Source organism: Bison bison, unplaced genomic scaffold (genome assembly GCF_000754665.1).
Source record: "Bison bison bison isolate TAMUID 2011002044 unplaced genomic scaffold, Bison_UMD1.0 scf7180017864317, whole genome shotgun sequence".
NCBI classification, from domain to species: domain Eukaryota; kingdom Metazoa; phylum Chordata; class Mammalia; order Artiodactyla; family Bovidae; genus Bison; species Bison bison.
Genome location: NW_011494889.1, coordinates 4,045,553 through 4,068,251, shown reverse-complemented (window position 1 = coordinate 4,068,251; position 22,699 = coordinate 4,045,553). Strand labels below are relative to the sequence as shown.

The 22,699-nt window shown below is 38.7% G+C and overlaps 1 protein-coding gene across 1 annotated transcript in view; it reads left to right on the top strand.

Annotated features, from left to right (window-relative positions):
* ACBD3 (acyl-CoA binding domain containing 3) overlaps nt 1–16,024 on the top strand; it is a gene marked incomplete at its 5' end in the record, with an annotated part of 37,770 nt that extends 21,746 nt beyond the window's left edge. The window contains 5 exons of the mRNA XM_010852938.1: nt 1,932–2,090; nt 3,789–3,963; nt 7,542–7,728; nt 9,782–10,066; nt 13,766–16,024. Of these exons, the coding sequence (XP_010851240.1) occupies nt 1,932–2,090; nt 3,789–3,963; nt 7,542–7,728; nt 9,782–10,066; nt 13,766–13,977 (1,018 nt within the window). The remainder of the gene's footprint in view (nt 1–1,931; nt 2,091–3,788; nt 3,964–7,541; nt 7,729–9,781; nt 10,067–13,765) is intronic.
* Between the last annotated feature and the right edge of the window lie 6,675 nt (nt 16,025–22,699).

Sequence of the window (22,699 nt, the reverse complement as noted above, 5' to 3'; positions counted from 1 at the left end):
AATGCTACCTAGCAATCCCACTTAAACCCATTCTACAGAAATACCAGAATATGTTTACAGAGACTTACCTTCAAGGGCTTCCCTGGTGGCTCAGACGGTGAAGACTCTGCCTGCAGTTCAGGAGACTTGGGTTCAATCCCTGGGTTGGGAAGATTCCCTTGAAGAAGGAAATGGCAGTCCCCTCCGGTAGTCTTGCCTGGAAAATCCCATGGTCAGAGGAGCCTGGTGGACTACAGTCCACGGGGTTGCAGAGAGTTGGACACGATTGAGCAACTAACAGTTTCACTTCATTTTCGAGGATGTTCATTGTAATTCTATGGATAACAACAGCAAAAAGCAAAAAATGCTAGCAGTCAGCATCTGTAGTGACAGAATGGTTAGTTAGATAAACTAAATTACCTTTAAAGAAAAATTCTATAAAGCTAATTTTCCCTCAAAATATGTTTTACTTACTTTAGAAACAGTCGGTTCCCTGATTTCCCACCTTATCCTGGAAATAACAGAAGGGAAAATAGCCTGACAGTGAAGGAAAAGACAGAAACCACGAAAAATAATTGTAAGAATTATAAAAATATGGCATCAGGGGTCATTTAATGTGAAAGTAAACTATCCCTGCATTATAACATGTACTGTATTTATGTTTGGAGTTATAACTCCTGAGTTTTCAATAGACAGAGCATTGGGTATAGTTTGTTTGTCTTTAAAAGGATAGAACATATCCTCATATATTTCCAGAAAATATTTATCCAAAGGACTATAGTTGTTATCCAAAGAAAAAGTTTTCTTATTAGAATGGAAGGAGATTCCTTTACTGGAGACTTGATCTATGTGCTGCAATCCATTGTGTAGTGATTTTGGATCAGTGAGGTGTAGCTGTGTCTTTGAAAGGAGTATACATTGCTTTTTACGTTCTTTTATAATGATAAATTGAGTATTTAAGTTACTACTGAACGTATAAAACTGTGTTTTTCCTTTTAAAAATATACTCTTGTCATGAGATGAGGTCCATGTCTAATTCTTTTAAAGCATTTAAGACAAAACCTCCTCTGTGCTGAAGCTTACGCTTTGGCTTTTGGGACATCTTGCCCTGTGTACTGTCACATGTTGAAATTAGGTCGTGTTGCTACTGTATTTTGAGTCTTGGTTGGTTGTGACTCAGGTGTGTTAATCACTTACAGGAGTTTGGGGAGGTAAGTGGGGCAACCCAGAGACTCTCACAGCAGGACCATGAAACGGTGTCTTCTCTGAGGACCTCGGAAGTCTGCTCTTTCGTCGTGTCTTCAGCCTCCCTGTCTTCCTCCTCCTCTGTGACCTGTGTGGCTTTCGTTCCTAGTGCATCTTGTCTCTCTTGAGAAAGGGGTTGCAGGGGTGGGTGAGAGCTGGGTAAAAATCTAGCTGCACCCAGGTGTCCAACTGTTCTTTTCTTTTTTTTAATTAAAAACTTTAATTTTTTTCTTAAATTTCAGAAATTATACATGAACATATAAACCCTGAGACTACAGTTGTGTGAGACAGGCAGTCCCTGCCCTTATGTAGCATGTACTTCAATGAGTAAGGCAGATACATTGCTATATTTATCGCATAAATTTATTTACAACGGCAGCAGGTAGTATGAAGGAAAAGCTTGTGATGCTGTGAGTATATCTTAGACGGGAGCCTTCGAGGTATTGTAATGGTTTAAGTGGTACCTCACTGATAGACTCCTTTTTCTCTTACCGTGTAGCAGTCGTTGTTCTTGTTGTGATCTGTATAGTTAGAGATTGATTCCATATGATAAATTTCTCCTCTTGGAAATGTTCATTTCAAATTGTGATAAAATTATCACGTTTCTCCAAGAAACCTGGGTCAGTCTTCACTGGGAAAGAGTCTTAAATTATTTTTAAATAGGATTCTTTGTTTAGGGTTCATTCTCTCTGTCCTTTACCTCTTAGGAAGGAGGAGGAGGAGCGAAGGCGGCGTGAAGAGGAAGAACGGGAACGTCTGCAAAAGGAGGAAGAGAAACGTAGGAGAGAAGAAGAAGAAAGGCTTAGACGGGAGGAAGAGGAGAGGAGGCGGCTAGAAGAAGAGAGACTTCGGCTGGAGCAGCAAAAGTACGCTTGTCGGGTATTGTCTAAGAATGAGAGATGGGCCACCACACCTCTGCACTTGACGGTTCACCTTGTGTGCCTTGGAATATTTCCCTGTTTTGTTCGACTGGGAGGTAGATCAGCATTAGCTATTGCCATTTGTACCAGTGATGTGTTACCAAGGTGAGGGCCTCATCTTAAGCATCATTGGTTGCAAAAAGAAGAAAGACGTGGGATTTGCTCCCAGAACCCAGACGCTAGAAGAGGAGCTGAGGAGCTTGCTCTCTGTCTCTGGGTCCATAATGATCTCCTGTCCTTGATTCTCTCGGCTGTGTCTCTGATGCATTCTTCCTCTTCTCTACGAATTGTCACTGTGCTTTGCCAAATGCAGGGCTGGATTTACGTGGTCTTTCTTTTCATGCATCTGACAGAGACTGGCTAGAGTACAAGAAACCCAGTTAAAAATTCCCAGGCCAGAGAATCTCTTGGTTCAGCCTATGTCAGATGTCTATTCCTAGTCCCCTAGAACAGGACCTGGGAGCTGAACCCATTTCTTATTCAGTAAGAGCTGTGAGAGCCACTGTCTCAGAAGGGATTCGTTCAAGAGGGAGCTGTGGGAGTGAGGAGGAAGGGATTAATGCCCATAAAACAAAGAGAAGGCCCACGGTTCTAGAGGTGGCATAACATGTAGATTAAACCAGACAACATGCAGGTCCTTTGTTTTCTCCCCATTGTTTGTGAAGACTTCTTAGAAAAGCTTCAGACTGATTCAGGGTCTGTGTCTACCTTCGAGAGAGGCTATGAATGCTGCTCTGTTTTGGGGGAGAGGGGTGCCCTGGTTGGACCCAGTATCATGTTCTGTTTAGGACTTTGTGAGATTTAGCTTTCTTATTACCTGTTAACAGATGGTTTAGAGGGCATTACTGTTAGTCACGTGACTGAGTTAAGCACGTGGTTCCTATATATGGGGGAAAAGGAATAGTACTAGTTCACAGAAATCAGTATCTCTAGACCAAGTGTACCCAGATACTGTCTTCAGTGCTCCTGTTTAAGACTGGCTTTACATTAAATGCCAGGGTGCTCAGATTTCCACTGGCTTTATTTGTATTTACCAGAGCCACCTGTAACATCTTTTAGCTATTATTCAGCCTTTTACTACTTTACATATATTTATGTAGAAAAACCATGGCCAGCAGTTAAATATCTCATCTCTGTAATAAATGACAATCCACTTTTCTTACAGCAAAAACTATAGGCTGGAGCCAGACTGCCTAGACTTGAATCCTGGCTCTGGCGTCTACTCACAGTGTCATCTTGGGCAAGTCACTGAAATCTTCCATTTCCTGCTTTGTGAAACCCCACCTCACAGGGTGGTTGTGAGAACTAGGTGGGTTGGTACATAGAAGTACCCTGAAAAAACTGCCTGGCACGTTGTAAGGGCACGATAAATGGTGATGACGATGATGGCAGTGACCGTGATGCTTATTATTCTCCTTTTCCATCTCAAGTTGGCCTTGAAAAACCTAGGAGAAAAATTAGAAGCCAAGTTTATTTTCTTAAATCTTTCTCTGGACCTTGGACGCATGCTGCTTGGTATACATTACTACCTTAATCATTTTTAAGAGGTATTCGTTATAAAACAAAATAACAAAGACATTTTATTTTGTCATGAACAGCCAATCTCCTGTAGTCAGACTAGTGTATATTTTTTAATGTTTTTAGGCAGCAGATAATGGCAGCTTTAAACTCCCAGACTGCCGTGCAGTTCCAGCAGTATGCAGCCCAACAGTATCCAGGGAACTACGAACAGCAGCAGATTCTCATCCGCCAGTTGCAGGAGCAACACTATCAGCAGTATATGCAGCAGTTGTATCAAGTCCAGCTTGCACAGCAACAGGTACGATAGCCAACACCCAAATTCAGCCTTAGAAGGGGTTTTTAGTTTCATTGAAATGAAAGTTCTTTTTTTAACAGTTGCTGATGACTTTTGCATTAGTTAGCCCCTCAGATATCAAATAACTTTTAGGTGACCTTTATTAACAGATTTTTAACATTGCAGTGGCAGTTATGAAAGAAAGTATATAATTTCGAAGCAACAGATGATGTGGCCTCTATTATTGTGTCACAAGTGTATTTGGAATTTGTATGGACCTAGTGTTATCCCAGTGAGTTTGACATAGCTCTAAACGTGGTCCCAGGACCATGGAGACTTGGGTGATTAGTGTTAGTTCAAGGACAGCCTTCAGGCCAACTGCTGTCATAGTCCTGGCCAGCTTCTAATTGGAGGACCCGCAGTCCCTAAGGCAGAGCTTGGTTGGGTCCGTCTTGCCCTTTTTGTTGGGTACAGTAGCTGCGCTGCCTGCCTGCAGCACATCGGCAGTCCTCCTTGGCTTCCTGCCCCCGCAGTCTTGCTTCCACACAGGAATAGGTGGTTGAGGGGAAGGACACAGCGCTGGAGGTCACACACCACTTGGATGCTGTCCTAGTTTTGCCATTATCTTGTTTGATCTCAGTCTAGTTACTTATTGCTCTAATATTTCTGCCTTTTCTCCAAACCAATAAGAATGGGATATGAAATCCTGTTAAGTAGTCTTGTTAACCTCACAGGACTATCAGAGGAATGAAATAAGAAAATAGTTACTCTGTGTAAGTATTTGATACATAGGGAAGATAGCTGATTTTACATTAATTTTTTTACATCTTGCAGAGGCGTAAAATGCCTCTTTAAAGTTAACCTTTAAGTTTTACTTGAAGTTTTCTTATTTAATTTTCAGTTACAAAACAGGTACTACTTGTCAAAATACCTGAGTGAAGAAAAGTGTTGTGAGGTAATTCCCTGGTATCCAGTGGTTAGAACTCGGCGCTTTCACTGCTAGTGGCCTGGGTTCCATCTCTAGTCAGGAAACAAAGATTCCCGCAAGTCGCCTGCCTTGGCAGCAAGGCCAGAGTAAAAACCAAAACACAAACTATGTTTCTCTATAAATTTAATAAAATGTCTTAACATTTAAAACAAGGAAAAGTGTTGTGTTTTAGTTGCCCCACATTTCTTGTTAGGTGAAGTAATCTTTGTTATTTTGCCACGCTCTTTAAAATTTCTTGAAAATTCATATCCTTACCTAAAATATGTTTTCCCCTGAGTCTTTAGCGTCAGTGAAGCAGTTAAGAGGCACTGCAGATTTTGTATAATCCATGAGAAGAGGAAAAGGATGTCAAACCAGAGTTACAAGATAACAAGTGGTATTTTTGAGGGATTTCTGTCCTCCAGAGACTGTTTATACTTTGGCATGTCACTCCCTTTTCCTGCTTCTTTAATGGGTATTGAGATAATTTCTTAATAGGCTAGTTCATACACACTGTCCTGCTTACAGGTTGCTATCATTTAGTGAGAACAAAGTCAGTCAAATAGGGTAAAACCAAAAATCTTTGAAATAGAATTGGAAAGCCATAATTTAGATTGCAGTGATCAGACTCAGTTTATCAGATTGATTGCTTGTCTCTGATAAGAGAGAATGAGAGGAACTGGGGAAAGAACAAAGGGAACCTCAGCCCCATAAAGTATTAATTTTTATATAAATACTGAGCAGAATGACAAAAAATGGGAACACTTGTTAATTTGGGGTGTGGTTACATGAGTGTTTTATTGTTCCTGTGCCTTTCTGTGCTTTTAAAAACTTCCTGGAGTATAGAAGAGAGATTATATAAATAAAAAATTGTGATCTATTATATATAATAGATGTATACTCATATTCAGTAGGATCACAGGGTAGGCAGGTGTTCATCCTGCTAGAGAGTTTCAACAAAAGCCTAAAGTGAAGAGGGACCATTTGAGCTGACCAATTGATCATCAACAGAAATTGCCTTTTTTTTTTTTTTGGCTTTCCTGTCATGCAGTGAAGTGTTCTGAGTGTGCTGACTTGTTTTGGTTGTATGCCTATTTTCTGAAAGCTGGTACTCTTAGAAAACTGATGTGGAAATTACTGAGAATCTAGGCTTTGGAAGAAGATATTTTAAAATCTTAAGTGTTTTACTAACCAGCACTAGCAGCAGAGAGAGGTGTTGTTGCTTAAGCAACTGATTTGTAAATGATTAGTAATGTAATGATTTCATTAAATGAAATCTGTATTCAGATAGGCCAAAATGTATCATTATCCCTAACCCATGAAATTATACAGGCTTTTTTTTCCTATTTTCTTTAAACTGTTGTAAATATATGCTCACTTATTATATAACTTAATATTTTAAAGTTACTTAAATGCCATAATATAGATTGGGTAAATTTCCTATTTTCACAATAGCATATTCTATTGCAGTGCAAACAAACAAAATACAGTTACATACTTGTGACTTTATAGATAAACCTCTCAAAACAAATCTTGAGTAAAAGAAGCCAGACACAAAAAAAGAGCATATAATATACAATTTCATTTATATTAAAGTTCAAAGACAAGCAGACCAAACGTGTAGTTTTACAGGTTAGTTTTGTCATTACCCTTGAAGGACTTTCTGGAAAGGGGCACCAGGAAGGGTTCTGGGATGCAGAAAATGTCTTGATCTGGATGTTGGTTTTATGTGTATGTTTCTCTAATGAAAATTGATCAAGCTGTACATTTTTGATTTGTATACTTTTCTATATGTTTGTTATAGTTAATTTTATTTAAAGTTTCCCCAAAAGTTATGTAAGTAATACTTAGGCATTTCTCGTAATGTTAATACTAGTATTTATTCATTTTAATATGCGAGGAATGTCCTAAAGTAGCTGTCCTTTGGATTTAAGCTGTTTTTATTTTCCATTTTTCAGAGGACTTTTAAATTTTACATTTATGAAAATACATACTTTAATCATAATTATGTAAAGTGATGCATTTTTTTTTAAAGAAATTATTTTGACCTCAAACTCCATTTTATAAGCCTATTTAATTTTTAGGTCAGTATTTTTTTTACTTGATTAGCAGTTTTTAGTTTGTGATAATTTTTATGTGTATAAAGATATATTATTAATTTTTTTGTCCATATTTGATTTGTTGATTACATTTGGGGCCATTATCAGGTTTCACCATTTACAGCTTCTCCCTTTGTGAATTTTCTTCTGTTACCATTTATTTCTACCAGGTTTAGTTTTTCTGATGAAAATTTTATGTATCTGGATTTTATTAAGTTTTTTTTCTATCAGTTTTAAGAACAGATGTTTCCATGTTCAGTTTTTACCCATAATAATTTTATTTGGGATGATTATTTCTACCTACTTTAATTTTTCCTAGTTTTTCTAGTGATCCTTAGATCACAAGAATGTGGTCCTCAGAATATTATTATACTAATATTCATTATAGATAGGATAAAAACTCATAAAGTGTATTAGTAATTTCTTGGAGCTACTTGATGAGGCAAAAATTCTGATGGGACCAGAATGCATCTCAGGGTAAATGCCCCATTTTTAGCCTCCTGGTCAGCATGTCTTCACTTTTTCTTGACTTATAGGCAGCATTACAGAAACAACAGGAAGTAGCAGTAGCTGGGGCTTCCTCTCCTACATCATCAAAAGTGAATGCAACTACACCAAGCGATATGATGTCAGTTAATGGACAGGCCAAAACCCACACTGACAACACTGAAAAAGAGACTGAACCAGAAGCCGCCGAAGAAGCCCTGGAGAATGGACCAAAAGGTATGGTTGTTGTATGTGCACTTCCATCCAGATACTATAATTCAGACTCGTGAAAAGCAAAAGTCAGAAAGTCAGATTAATTAACTTTTGAGAGCAGTTACATATTTGTGAGAGTTGAATGCTTTTTCACTCTTTTTAATCTGAATCTGATGCTTCTGGTGACTCCTGGGATAGTTTAGAAGAGCACATGAGGTGTCCTTTGGACCTTTGGGTTGTCTTATTTTATATACTGGTTGTTTGTTGCTGTGTAACACATTGTGCCCAAGTTTAGCAGCTTAAAATAATAAACATTTATTCTCTCTCACAGTTTCTGTGGATTAGGGATTGAAGAACTGCTTAGCTGAGCGGTGGGCTTCCCTGGTAGCTCAAATGGTAAAGAATCTGTCTACCATGGGAGACTTGGGTTTGATTCCTGGGTCAGGAGGATTCCCTGGAGAAGGAAATGGCAGCCCACTACAGTATTTCTGCCTGGAGAATCCCATGGACAGAGGAGCCTGGCAGGCTACAGTCCATGGGGTCGCAAAGAGTCAGACACGACTGAGACTAGCACACACACACTAACTGAGTGGTGGTGGTTCTGGTCTCTTATGAGGTTATGTTGACCTCTTATGAGGTCAAGCCTCATGTGAAGGCTTGACTGGGACTAGAGACTGCTTCCAAAATGGTTCCCTCACATGACTGGCAAGTTCATGCTGGCCGTATGCAGGAGGACCTCAATTCCTTGCCCCATGGAGCCTCTCTAAAGGGTTGCTGGAGTGTTCTCAACACAGTGGCTGTCTTCCTCCAGAGAACATGATGCAAAGGAGAACAAAGCAAGAGTGGCAGTGTCCCTCATGCCCTAGCTTTGGAAGTAATACGTCAGCACTGCTGCTGTATTCTGTTGCTCCTGGTGAATTTTGGGTGGTGACTTTACAAGGCCATGAATACCCACGGTGAGGATCACTGGGGGCAAACTTGTAGGCTCTTTACCATATATTCACAATATATTTTTTGAGACAGAAGAACCATGTTACCGGTAAGATAATTTAGATTTTCAAAGGTCTACTTACCTTTTCACAGGCAGCTCATTCATTCAACAATGGGTTCAAGATTTTCTGGGTGTTGGGTTACAGAGGTGAAGCAAAATAACACACATACAATGTAAATTGTGGCTGTGGTAAGTACTGTGTGGAGAGAAAAGTCCATTTCAGTGTGAAAGCACATAATATGGAGATGGGAGCTAGTTAAGGTCACCAGAGGTTTTCCTGGGGAAGGGACACTTAAGCTGAAAGGTCCAAATCAAGAGTACCAGTTCCCAAGTAAGAAGGAAGAAGAGACCATGTCAGTGACTGATCAGAGATGGTGGTAGTGTGGTTCATAAGAAAGTTGGTTTCCTTGTCTTTTTAAAACAAGTAATAGAATAGTTGCAGAGAAGACCTTGAAATACCTTGATTCATTCCTCTCTTCCCCTTTTTTTCCTATTAAGAGTTAAATCTTTTGTCAAAGGCTCTGAATAACTCTGGAAAACCTATTGAGTGCACATAGATATTTCTCAGTAACAAGACATTACCCATTTTCCTCAGTTGCTAGCAGTTCCATTCTGAGTTTCCTTAGAGTAAGCCCTCCCTTAGAGCTTTGGTTTACTCCAAAGTCAAGACTTTTTTTTCTGACAGTCTGAAGTCAAAGCCTGCCTTCTTTGTTCACATCCAAAAATGAATTTATTTCAAGTCCAGATCTCTCTTTGTTTGAATGTTTCCCTCTTTCCAGCTAGGAGGTTTCCAAGGTCATTCTTCCATGCCCATATGCAGTTAGAGTACTGGAAAAAAATCCTTCTTAAGAATATGGTTTGCATTTGTTACTTAAAATGGGATGTTGACCTCTGAATACCTGTGGTGTTATTAAATATAGGAATTTGGGGGGAGACTTCCATGGGGAGGCTTTTAAAGTCCTCAATCTAAGGTAGACCAGATTGCACTTGGTGCCTGCTCATGGCTGGGCAGGTGGTCCTATGCAGATTGCTGCCTACACGTGAAGGCTCATCCTCTTTATCCTTTGTAATTCCTGTTGCCTTTAGAATCTCTTCCAGTAATCGCAGCTCCATCCATGTGGACACGACCCCAGATCAAAGACTTTAAAGAGAAGATTCGGCAGGATGCGGATTCCGTGATCACAGTGGGCCGAGGAGAAGTAGTCACTGTTCGAGTACCCACCCATGAAGAAGGATCATATCTCTTTTGGGAATTTGCTACAGACAATTATGACATTGGGTTTGGGGTATATTTTGAATGGACAGACTCTCCGAACACTGCTGTCAGCGTGCATGTCAGTGAGTCCAGCGATGACGACGAGGAGGAGGAAGGTAGAGCCATTGGTCCATATTCAGTAGCTGGGTTGTGCATTGGCAGAAATGGTAGCAGTTCTGATGTCAGCCAACCTCATGCTTCCTGATTAACTTCCTGGACAGGGATCAAACATTTCAGTGGTGGGACCTTAGGCCAAAAAGATTGTGAGAGAAGCTAGCCTCCTGAGTGAGGCCTGAATTTTTATGAATGCCAGGGAAGTCTGTTTGACAGTTTATTTTACTGCTTTCTGAATGCTGTTATACTTTTGCGCCTTGTGTGTTGAAAAGCCAAATGTGCAAGGTCATTTTGAAAAATTATGAAAGAGCAAGCAAGAAATTCTGCCAACTCTGGAATTTATATTTCCGATATCAGCTTTTTAGGTTGTTAGTCTAAGATGTATTTTCTCTAACTAGACAAAATCAAATGTTTCCAGTGACAGTCTCAGCTGTCTTGATGTTGGGACTTCCCTGGTGATCCACGCTTCCAAGGCAAGGGGCACAGGTTGAATACTTGGTTGGGGAACTAAGATCCCATATGTCTTGTGTAGCCAAAAAAAAACTATCTTGGTCTAGGAAGTAGGTTGTAAAATGCATTGCTTACTGATTGAGAAGGTAGTCTTTTTAATTTTGTTATTATCCAGAAAAGTTAGAACACAGGGCTTTTGTATCCACCTAATAAGTACTTAAATATTTGTTGACTTGATTGAGTAATGTGGAAGGAGTGCCCTGGCTGGGAGAATGGGAAAGCACCTTCAATTCTTGACCATAACTAACCTTTCAGGTGACTTACAAATGAACTGCATATTGAAGAGTGTAGGTAATCACAGAGACTACACTGGGATAAGTTTAAAGAGGTAGTTGTTGAAGGTACATGGAGGGAGGCTAAAAGTTGAGTCCGCTTTTGATAGACAAGCTGAATCTTGGTGATTCGGTTATATCACCAAGATACTCTGAGCCCCTTCAGGTCGTGTATGGCAACACACACACATGGGCCAGTGTCGTTTAGGAGCTGCTTTCTCTTCTAGCATTTAGTTTTCAGCAGTCTTTATTCTGAGTACCACCAGCAAGGGAAAGCACTGCACGTAAATACTGCTGACTGAACCAGACCAAAAAAATGTCAAAGTAGGGAGGAAAAAAAAAACTAGAGAGACCTGAGTTTGCAGGGCAGGTGCCACTTCTGTTGCCTCAGGTGCCCCTCAGCAGTATCAGGACAGGAACTAAGCCCTTTATTAGTCTTTCTGATGCACACGGGGACTCATTACAGTTAGGTGACTTGCACATACTTGGGAAGGGAAGTTTTTAGTATATGCAAATTGCTGTATTTTTAAAGAGCTTTGTGAATAATAAGAGAATTCTCTATTAAGTGGGTTGAAGTAATCTATTTCTCCTGGTTTGTAAGCTTGAGAGCTTTTAAAGCAGGATACTTCATAGTCTGACCCCTCAGCTGATTATCATTGTGTTATTGCTGTTGGGAAGAGCACTGATCAAAATGGCTGGGGTTCAGTGCCTCACTCAAGGTGAGAAGCTACACGTCTTTGACCTTTGCACTAATGTATGATAGCCTCAAATGGAAAATGGCATTACCTGTCATGATCACCTGTAACGAGATTTGCAACTAAAACTGACCCACTGAAGCCTCTGCACTGATAATATAACAACGGTGAGGGGAGTTCCTCGGTGGCCTAGTGGTTAGGAATCTGGGCTTTCATTGCTATGGCCCAGGTTCAGTCCCTGGCCAGGGAACTGAGAATCCCACAAGCCACACGGCATAGCCACCTCCACCCCCACCCCCACCCCCCCAAAAAAAAGAAGTAACAGCAGTGAAGATTTAACTCAGAATGGTTTTATTTGCCCTGTGTCTCCCTATGGAGGCTGCTGTGCCTCCAGGCCTTGTCCACATTGTGTATTTTGTTTTATGTGGGGTCCTTTCAGCTTGGTTTAAGATGGAAGCAAAGTCCAGTTCTTTTGTTGATTGTTTTAGTTTTTCTCCATTAGGTCTTGAAAGACGGAGGAGTTTGTTTGAGGAAAACATGATGGGTAATCCATCCTTCTGCTGTAATTCTCCACTTGATTGTTTCTAGGTCCCAAGTCTTTGCTTAGATTGAAGAAAGATGCATCTTTCATCTATCCTAATAACCTTTAATTTTGTAGATTTTTGAGCAAAATTTGGATTTTGAATTAATGGGCCCAATAATCTATTTCATGGATATCCTTATGGGCAATAGTGTGTACTTAGAATGACTTGTATCTCTCATTTGCAAATGAAGTACATTTAATTTTAAGTAGTATTGCTATGATAAAACAAATCTGATTTGGGCCTATTTGTCATCTACTATTGAATAAACTTTTTATTTTAGAATAGCTTTAGATTTACAGAAGTATAGGCAAGAGATAGTACAAAGAGTTCTGAAACCCAGTTTTTCCCTATTGTTAACATCTTACCTTGTCCCATGGTATATTCATCTTAGCTAATGAACCAGTATTGATATATTATTAACTAAAGTCCATATTTCTTCAGATTTCCTTAGTTTTTCTGAATCTTCCAGGATCCCATCCAGGATGCCGCATTGTAGTAACAAGTCTCCTTAAGCTCCTCTCAGCTGAGAGTTTCTTAGACCTTCCTGGTTTAAATTCCTAATAGTGGCCATTGACAATCATCACATAATTGACTCTTGTGCCTATAATTCATTCTGCCATGTTGCAAACCTGAAAGTCTTTTAAAATCTATGCTGAATATTCCCTTGATCTGTTTTCCTTGAGGGACTTCCCTGGTGGCTCAGTAGTAACAAATCTGCCTGTCAGTGCAGGAGATGCAGGTTCAACCCTGGGTCAGGAAGATCCCCTGGAGGAGAAAATGGCAACCCACTCCAGTAGTCCTGCCTGGGAAATCCCACGGACAGAGGAGCGTGGCAGGCTACAGTCCATGGGGTCTCAAAAGAGACTAAAAACAACAACAGTTTTCCTTGAGGCTGTTTATATTACTATATTAAACTAAGACTTTTCAACTGGTTCATAAGTTCTCATTCCTACAGGTTTCTACAGGTATTTTTTCCTAACCTCATACCATTACAGTTCAAAAAACTATTAACCTGGGGCAAACCTAGAATCAAAGCCCATTTTTTGCCACTGGGATCATCCCTGGGTTACACAGACCTAGTGAAAGTGATTGAATTTTCAGAGTGTCTCTGAATGTCTACCTCTTTTCTGTGTCTTTCTGATTTTATTTAAGAAAACAAAATAACATCCTCTCTCTTTGTACTTAAGATCAATAGAAAATAATAGTCCTCAAGCTCCCTTCTCCCCATTCCTAAAACAAGAGAGGACTTCCATATTGTTGGGAAGAAGAGGGTCACAGTAGCATTTTCTGTGGTCTTACTCAGATGACTGATGCCCTACCTGTTGGGAGGAGTTAGGAACTGAGTGGATGTGGAAGGGGAACAGTGGTTCAAGTACAGAGTGAGGAAGGCTGCTGATTGCTGCCGCCACCAGATGCTTGCCGCTAGGCTCCCGGGGCCCAGAAAGTGCTGTGCTTGGTACATAGCAGCTGCTCAGATACAAGAAGGAATCAATACACATTCACATGCACATAAGTTGTAGAATGGATTGAGAGAATTCCTAATGAGCAATTTCTCAAAGGTTGGAGTTTAAAATGCCTGCGGCAGACGTGTGGTTTTCCTGAATCTCTTCACTCTGACGTGTCTCTGTTTTCTTTCACAGAGAACATCAGTTCTGAAGAGAAGGCCAAAAAGAATGCCAACAAGCCCCTGCTGGATGAGATTGTGCCTGTGTACCGGCGGGACTGTCACGAGGAGGTGTATGCCGGCAGCCACCAGTATCCAGGGAGAGGAGTCTACCTCCTCAAGTTTGACAACTCCTACTCTTTGTGGAGGTCAAAATCAGTCTACTACAGAGTCTATTATACTAGATAAAGATGTTACAGAGTCTGGAGTCTAGGGTTGAGCGGAAGATGGCATTTAATTTGGAAATTTCTTTGACTTTCGTGGAGCATTGCAGTCAGTGTTTACCCTATTGATTTTGGTCTGATGGTTTGGGACTCTTGCTGGGAATCAGGATTTCCTTGAAACTCTTGAGCGTTAGTACTTTGGGGTTAAAGGGACTCCTTAGACTCATCCAGCCCTTCGGTGCTGACCAGCAGAGTCATGAGTGGATGCTGATGTTACCCGAGCTGCGTGTTAAATCTTTTAAAGTCTCCAAAATAAAACAGCTCAACATTGACCCCACCTGGCTGACGGTCAGTCCACTGCTGCCTGCTCTGTGTGTTCTGAGCCCATGGTTACTTTACAGTGCGCTCTGATTTGAAGTCCTGTGATAGTCTACATGAGGCACATCTTACTTTCATCGAAGGTCACCATTTTTGAAACTTACAATGTCACAGATTATAATAGAAAAGAAATTGCCTCAATTTGATCTTATTCTGAATGACCCAGATTGTTTTGCTTTGGGTATGGCTGTTTAGTTCAGAGCTATGTTACAGATAATTATTTTCTGAATAATGTTAATATAGAATGTTCAAACCTAGTTGATAATTGAAGTATCAAGACACATAAAACACTGAAAACATCCATCTTAGCAAGCCTCCACAAACCCTTGGCCCTTTTCTCCTCATCTGGTATTTATACTACCAGTAGCAAAGCAAAAAAGTAATTCATTTTTGTCTTGATTTAGCTTTATAGAGCATCTCAAATTGAAACTGTTTTCTACACAAGCATATAGTTAGGGATTTTGTAAACAAATTGACACCTACTGAATTAAAATATATAAGGTCATTTAAATATAATTCAGTGTATGGTGAATAACATTGCACTAATATGGAAATCACTGCCAGAGATAATCCATTTTCTTTTGATTTGATATTACTTAGGCACATATCGTACATGATCCCAGTTGGGAATTACTTAATAGAAAGAATTGGAAATGCATATGGCCATGCTTAAATATAGCTTTAATCTGTATTATGTCTTCATTGATGGAAGGAGGTACATCTTTGTTTTCCTTACTGGAAACAAATATGGATTAATTGCCTCAAATTTGTGTAAGTGATTGACTAGTCTAGAGATTCTTGTTTTCAGAAGGATGGTATAGATAGAAAATTACAAAGATGGCATTATACACACAATGTTATTATATGTTGTTACTGAGATACTTAGATTTTTAAAATTTTTGATCATAAATCACTTCTTGTAGGAGGGTTTGTTTCCATTGATTAGCTGCAGTGTATACAGTTCACTACATAAGGGGCTGTTTGTTTTTTTGTGTGCTGCATTTTTTTTCTGTTTTTTAATACCTGGTTTTGTACATATCTAACTCTGTTCTCTTTTGGTTATTCGGAAACTGGATTATTTTCTCCTAAGCAGTGCTTAATTTGTGTTTTTTTAATTTCGATTCAGTAGTCCCAGCTAATAGGTGTTCATTCTGTTACACTCAGAAGGTTTGCCACATTGTCCATCAGCTGTCGTGTATATGGTATAGAAACCATGGGGTTAGGCACCTCCTGGCATTTTTTTTTTTTAATGAGAAAATACTGTATTTAAAATGTAAAATAAACTTTTAAAAAGCAGGCACTAATATATATTTCTTCCAGCCTTTGATTACAGATTTGTCCTTGCACATGTTAAGATGAATTATTCTCTAAAAATATTGTTCCTGGGAGCAGTGTATGTTACTTCACATAGCAGCAATTCCTGTCACATGTTCATGTCAGAACATTTTTGGTTTTAAACTTTTTTTATTGCCTTTGGCTGTTGAATAGAATATTACAAGTGCGATTTCCAAAAGATCTTGAAAATAATATATTTAATCAATTAAAATGTTTATCTGTAACTTGTTGATGTTTCATTAATATAGTTATTCTCTGAAGCATTAGTTCTGTATTTCATCATTTGGGTAGGAGGAAAAGAAATGTTTTAAATGGCCTGTTTTAAAAAGTTAAACAATAACAAACTATTGTTGACTGATTATTTTGTTTCTGCTGTGGATTACCGTAGTTTGTTAAAATAGGTTAACAGTTTTTCAGACTTTTTTTTTTTTTGAAAGTGTCCTGTAGCTTGTGAAAGTGTTAGTTGCTTAGTCGTATCCAACTCTTTGTGACACCATGGACTGTAACCCATGAGGCTTCTCTGTCCGTGGTTTTCTCCAGGCAAGAACACTGGAGCAGGTTGCATCCTATCCCAGAGATCGAACCCAGGTCTCCTGCACTGCCTCCAGAATCTTCAGCATCTGAGCCACTAGGGAATCCTCAGATTTCTTGATGGAAGGAAAGACAACTGACTTTTATTTAAAATGACTTACTATATTTCCCCTGTCAAACTGTTGGTATAGCATATTCCTTGAAGACGGAATACGCTACTTTAAAATGTCTCCTGAGGTGCAGCACCTGGGGAAGCAGCAGTGTGAGGCATGCCACAGTCAGTGTGATGTGAAATGCCACAAACTGTTCTTAAAATGACCCCACTGAAATGTCAGGAGACTTGGACATTAAATTTTTTTCCCCTTTGGGAAGTTCCGAGAGGCTCAATGAGATTATCAGCTTTTTTTTCCCCATGTAGTTTGTTGCTACCATGCCGGCAGATCATGGAACAGTTAGAGAATTGTTGATACATGAGCACATCTTGGAAACCATGCTACAGAGCCTTGACCATAAAAACGTCTTTGAATCAATATTGGACTTCCATCTCCATACATTTGCCTAGGGTTCTTCAGCTTTCTTACTGAAAGTTTTTTAAGACCAAGTTGATTATTACTTCAACACCTTGGAGTGTATTACATTTTTCAGATGCTTATTATGTTACCTGATTTGTTTTATAATTAAAGATGGAGGCACTGACTCTATTTTTATTAGTTGACATGCCACTTGTAAGATGTGAATTGATTAGGGTACTTAATTTTGTACCGGAAAACTAAGTGGATGACATTTCCAGAACTGACATTGGCATTTGGACTCAGGCAGTCCAAACGTAGGTAAAGTATAAACAGCAGTTACTCATTTGTGATGAAAGCTTGTGTGTGGTGGCTCAGTTCAACCCTGCAGTGAACTGGTGACTTGTCTGTTTCTGAAAAGAGCAAGTACAAATTCGGTTACGGTTGCTGATTTTTTTTAAACCTTTCTGACACATCTGTACAATTAACAACAATTTTTACCCTTTTCTAAGATCATTAATATGACAGATAACATGACTTTTTTGAAGGGGGAACATGGCAAAATGGCAAAAACAGAAATGTAAACATGTTTCCAAAAGGTCTACACTTTGCAGCTTATTTTTTCAGGTTGTGTTTGGAGAGTTTCCTGTTGGTTAGTGTGGGTCTCCCGTGTTCTCTCAACCTGCCGTGTGTGCTGTGGAGTGACTCTGGCCGTTGTTTGTTAGTGAACGTTTTTCAGTTACTTCTAACTTTTTATTATAAATGATGTTCCAGTGAACACTCTTTTATATGTCCTCTGCAAATGTGCATGACTTTTTCAAGAGTAGATTCCAAGTAGTGGAATTGGCTGGATAAATTCTGTGCATTTTTAATTTTAATAGACCCTACCAATGGTGCTTCCAAGTGGTTGACTACTTTCCCCCCTGGTACACTAAGGTTGGTAATGTATGAGAATACTGCTTTTTTCTCTTTTATCAGACTTAATTTTGGTTAATCTGATGGGGGAAAGATGAAATTTTGTGTATTTCCCAGTTAACTAGTAAGATTAAACATCTATTTTTATTGCTTATATGTATTTCCTCTTCTATAAATTGCCTGTTTATGTCCTTTACCCATTTTCAGCTGGGTAATTTTATATTGATTTATTAGCATTTAAAAATACAGTTTATATACTGATCGTACATTATATCTTGTGTTTTCTCTCAGTGTATTGCTGGTTTGTTAATTTTGTTTATGGTGTTTTTTGTGTGTGTATGTGTCTGGCTGTAGATGTTATAAACTATGTTGTCAGTTTTATTGAGTTTTTTCCTTTGTTTTGGTTATTTCCATATATATATGAGTTTGTTTCTAAATTCTGTTCCATTTATTTGGCCATTTGTGTGCTAATACTATACTATAGTTTTAAAATACATTTTGATACATGGTAAATCTCCTCTGTTCTTTTGATACTTTTTCTTGGCTATTTTTGTACCTTTCTTCCATATAAATTTAATCTTTAGGTGGTTGTATTTCATGAAAAAATCTTATTGGGGATTTACATTGGAATACTTCATTAATTTCTAGATTAATTGGTGGAGACTCAGCCACTGATTTGTTAATGTTTTTAGATGGCCTTTCTAAGACAGTTCTTTGTTCTTAAATGGTAACTTCAAGAGAAGAAATGGAAGGTGCAACCCTTAAGTTGTCTTTCCTGCCATTATTAATTAGAATACTGGCTAATCTGGGACAACAAAGACTCAAAAATAAAGTAGTTCAAGAAAGATAGTTTGCGATCTCAAACAGGCCAGAGAAGGCAAATGTTGCAGGGCAAGTGGGCTCCAGCATTCCCAGAGCCTCAGATTCTTACAGTGTTACTGCTCCATTATCCTGAGTGAGGGTCTTGAGTCTTGTTTTTGTGTGCATGGTTGACTCATGCTTGCAGGGATCACATTCCTGATTCAATCAGGGCAGGGGGGTGGGACTCATGTCTAATTTGAAGGGGAAAACCCTTATTTCATGGATCATTTTCCGTTAGTTACATGGCCTCCTCTAGCTACAGTGTCTCTTGCTGGGCACTCTTGTCTGTGGCTGTTAGGAAAAGGAAATGGATTCTAGTGGACAGTTAGCAGACTTGAATTTATCAGGTGAGTTTTAAAATAACTTTCATTGATTTTTTTCCCCATTATAAAAGCCATACCCATTTATTATAGAAGATTTAGACAGTATGCATAGAGGAAAAGAGTAAAACTTTAAACCTACAACTAGGAAATGATAGTTATCATTTGGGAATTTTCCTTCCGATCTTTTTTTCTCGTTTTCAATTATGATACAATTCTAGTGTACATTAAAGTATAGAACATAATATGAGCACTCATGTACCCACAACCCCCTTTGGTGACATGTGCCCTCTTACCGTATTTGCTTCAGATCTTGCCAAAGTAATAAAACATGAATGAAAGAGTTGAGCCCTGTGTACCTTCCCTGATTACCATTCCTCTTTCTTGCTCCCAAAGATAATCGTTATTCTAATTTTGGTGTTTATCATTCCATATGACTTTTATAATAATCGTGTGTTGCCAAAAAAGTTTGGTTGCCAAAATAGTTTGCTTTTGCAGAATGCTTTTGATTTTATATAAAATGATATCATTTAATAGTTTTTTCTGATTTGCATTTTTTTTAGTGATCAGCTTCATACAGCTCTATGCTGAGAGTAATTAATCATGTGGGTACTGTATAACACCATGGAGTCATTCTCCTGCTTTTGGATTTTTAGGGTTGTTCTCAGGTTTCCACTACTATAAATGTTCTTGTATGTGTCTGTCTGTACTCATATGCAACAGTTTCATGTGTATGTATCAAGAAATAGAATTAAGTCTTAAGCTGTATGGATCTGCAACTATTCTAGATGGTGTGGAATCATTCTTCAAATGATTGTGTCGATTTACATTCTTAAAAGCAATATACAAAGGTGCCTTTGTTCCACATCTGTAGTGACAATTGTCAGATTTTGGTATTTTACCAATTGGATGGAGGTAAAACTAAAACCTTATGTGTGGTTTAACTGCATGTCCTTAATAACCAGTGAGGATAAGCATCTCTTTATGTTACTGGCCATTTATGAAGTGCATATTTATATCCCTTATCTTGTGCTTTTTTCTTGATTTGTAAGAGTACTTTAAATATTCTGGATCCTACTGTTTATTTTTGGTCATTTGCAACCAAATAACTGATGCCAGACCTCAGATTGTCTTTTTACTCTATAATGTCTTTTACTATTTAGAAATTTTTACTTTAAATTTATTAAACTTTCACAGTTTGTGTTTTCCATATCCACTTTAAAAGTTTTCCTCAGCCCAGAGGATATAAAGATTCTCTTCTTCAAAATGTGTTTTGTGTCTCAAGTACACATGAAATTTATTTTTGGGGTGAGGTAGGAGTTACTACTTTATTTTTCTATAGGGATAACTAAGATTATTCCACTATCTTTCACAGACTAGTTACCCTGTGTGAATTTTTATATTTATTTATTTATATCAGTCTGGTACATAGAGATGAAACATAGTATGTATTCATACTGTAAGTGTGTTTGGGGACTTTTCTCTATTCTTTGGTTTTTGGTCTACTCTTATACAAGTCTAAATATCTGGGAGAGTGAAGGTCCCATCTCCCCTTAATCTTCAAAATTGTTTTGATTAGCTTTGTACTTTGCTTTTCCATGTTAACTTTCTTTTTCTCTTAGTTTTTTTTAATATTAATGCATTTACATGGTTAAAAATACAAAGGGTACAGCAATACATAGGTACAAGCTTATATAAAAAACAGCTTCTACCCTGTCGCCAGCCACTCACCTTGCTCTCTGACGGCAAGCAATGTTACAGATTTCATTTGTGTTATGTAAAACCAAGTAAATAAGTACATATTTATAAATTCTCCCCTACTGTATATACTCGACAGCTTTTCAACTTAAAATTTTACTTTCGTAATCTTCTGTCAATACCTAATAGCCCGGCTGCTTCACGGTTCTCAGTCTCCACTGAGCCATAGGCAGAGGTCAGAATGCTGTTTTAAAATGTAATTAAAAGCACTGGTTGTCAACAACAAAAAATACATAAGAGCTTTACTCTTTTTTATAAATATATAAGTCATTGGATAGAACAATGCATTTTTAAGTGTGTGATTCAGTGATGCTTACAGTGTGCAACCAGTGCCTCTAAAAGTTTTCCATCTGCCCAGAAGAACACCCATAGCTGTTAAAAATGAGCCTATTCTCTGCTCCTCCCATCCCTTGGCTTGACCACCACTAATCCATTCTGTCTCTATGGATTTGCCTGGTAGATATTTCATATATAAGGAATCATACAATATGTGATTCTTTGTGTCTTTCACAAAGCGTGTTTTCAAGGTTCATCTGAGTTACATTTATGGGATGTATCAGTACTTCGTATGTTTTTTGTGGCTGAATGCTAATCCATTGTATGGATATACCACAGTTTATCTCTTCACTTGCTGATGGACCTTCTGGCTGTTGTGAATAGTGTTGTTACGAACATTTGTGAACAGGTATTTATTTGAATATTTATTTTTGGTTCTTTTGGGTATGTAGGAGTAGAATGGCTGCATCACATGCGAATGTATGTAAAAATGTTATGTAAGAAGCCTTTAGCTTCTTAAGGCACTGCCACATTTGTTTCCTGCAGTGGCGGTACCATTTTACATTCCGCCAACAACACATGAGGGTTCTGTTTCTCCACAACCCCTCTTTTTTTTCTTTAAGGCCATCGTAGTGGATGTGAAGTGGTATCTCATTGTGGTTTTGAAATTTGTATTCTATTAATGACCAGTGATGTTGGTTATCTTTTTCAAGTACTTATTAGCCGTTTCTGTATCTTCTTTGGAGAAAGGTCGTTTCAGGTCCATCGCCCTTTTTTTTTTTTTTTTTTTTCTTTTTTAAAATCTTCATTGAATTTGTTACAGTATTGCTTCTACTTTCTGGTTTTGGTTTTTGGCCATGAGGCATGTGCGATCTTAGCTCCCTGACTGGGGATGGAACCCACAGCCCCTGCATTGGAAGGCGAAATCTTAACCACTGGACCACCAGGGAAGTCCCTCCATTGCCCGTTTTTAAATTGAGTTGTCTTTTGTGTCTGAGTTTTAAGAGTTTGTTCTGAATCCTGGATATTAAACCCTTATTCGATTTTTAAATATTCTCCCCTGTTCTCGAAGTTGTTTTTTCACATTCTTGTTAATGTCCCTTGGACACACAAACTTTTGTCACTTTTTATGAAGTCTGGTTTATCTTATTCTTTTGTTGCTTGTGCTTTTGGTATCAAATACAGGGATCTACTTCCAAATCCAGGGTCATGAAATATATCTATATGTTTGCTTCTAATGTGCTGTGCTTAGTCACTCAGTCATGTCTGACTCTTTGTGACCCCATAGACTGTAGCCCACCAGGCTCCTCTGTCCATGGGCTTTTCCAGGTAGGAATACTGGAGTGGGTTACCATGCCCTCCTCAGCGGATCTTCCCAACCCAGGAATCAAACCCAGGTCTCCCACATTGCAGGTGGGTTTTTTACCATCTGAGCCAACAGGGAAGCCCTTGCTTTTAATAATTTGATAGTTTTATATTTAAGACCTGTTTTTTAAAGTTATTTGGCTGTATCGAGTCTCGGTTGCGACACACGCTATCTTCGTTGCAGTGTGCTGGCTAGTTGCAGGCTTAGTAGACTTAGTTCCCTGACCAGGGATTGAACCTCTGTCCCCTGCAGTGGAACTACTGGACAGACCACCAGGGAAGCCCCTCGAGTTAATTTTTACATATAAAGTTAGATAAGGGGGGGTCCAACTTTGTTCTTTAGTATGTGGTTGTCCCAGCACCATTTCTTGAAGAGACTGCTCTTTCTCCATTGAATAGCTTTGGAATCCTTGTTGAAAATCCTTGTTGAAGTCATAGATGTTTCAGTTTATTTTTGGCCTCTCAGTGAATGGGTTGTATAATTTCACTAGTATAAGAT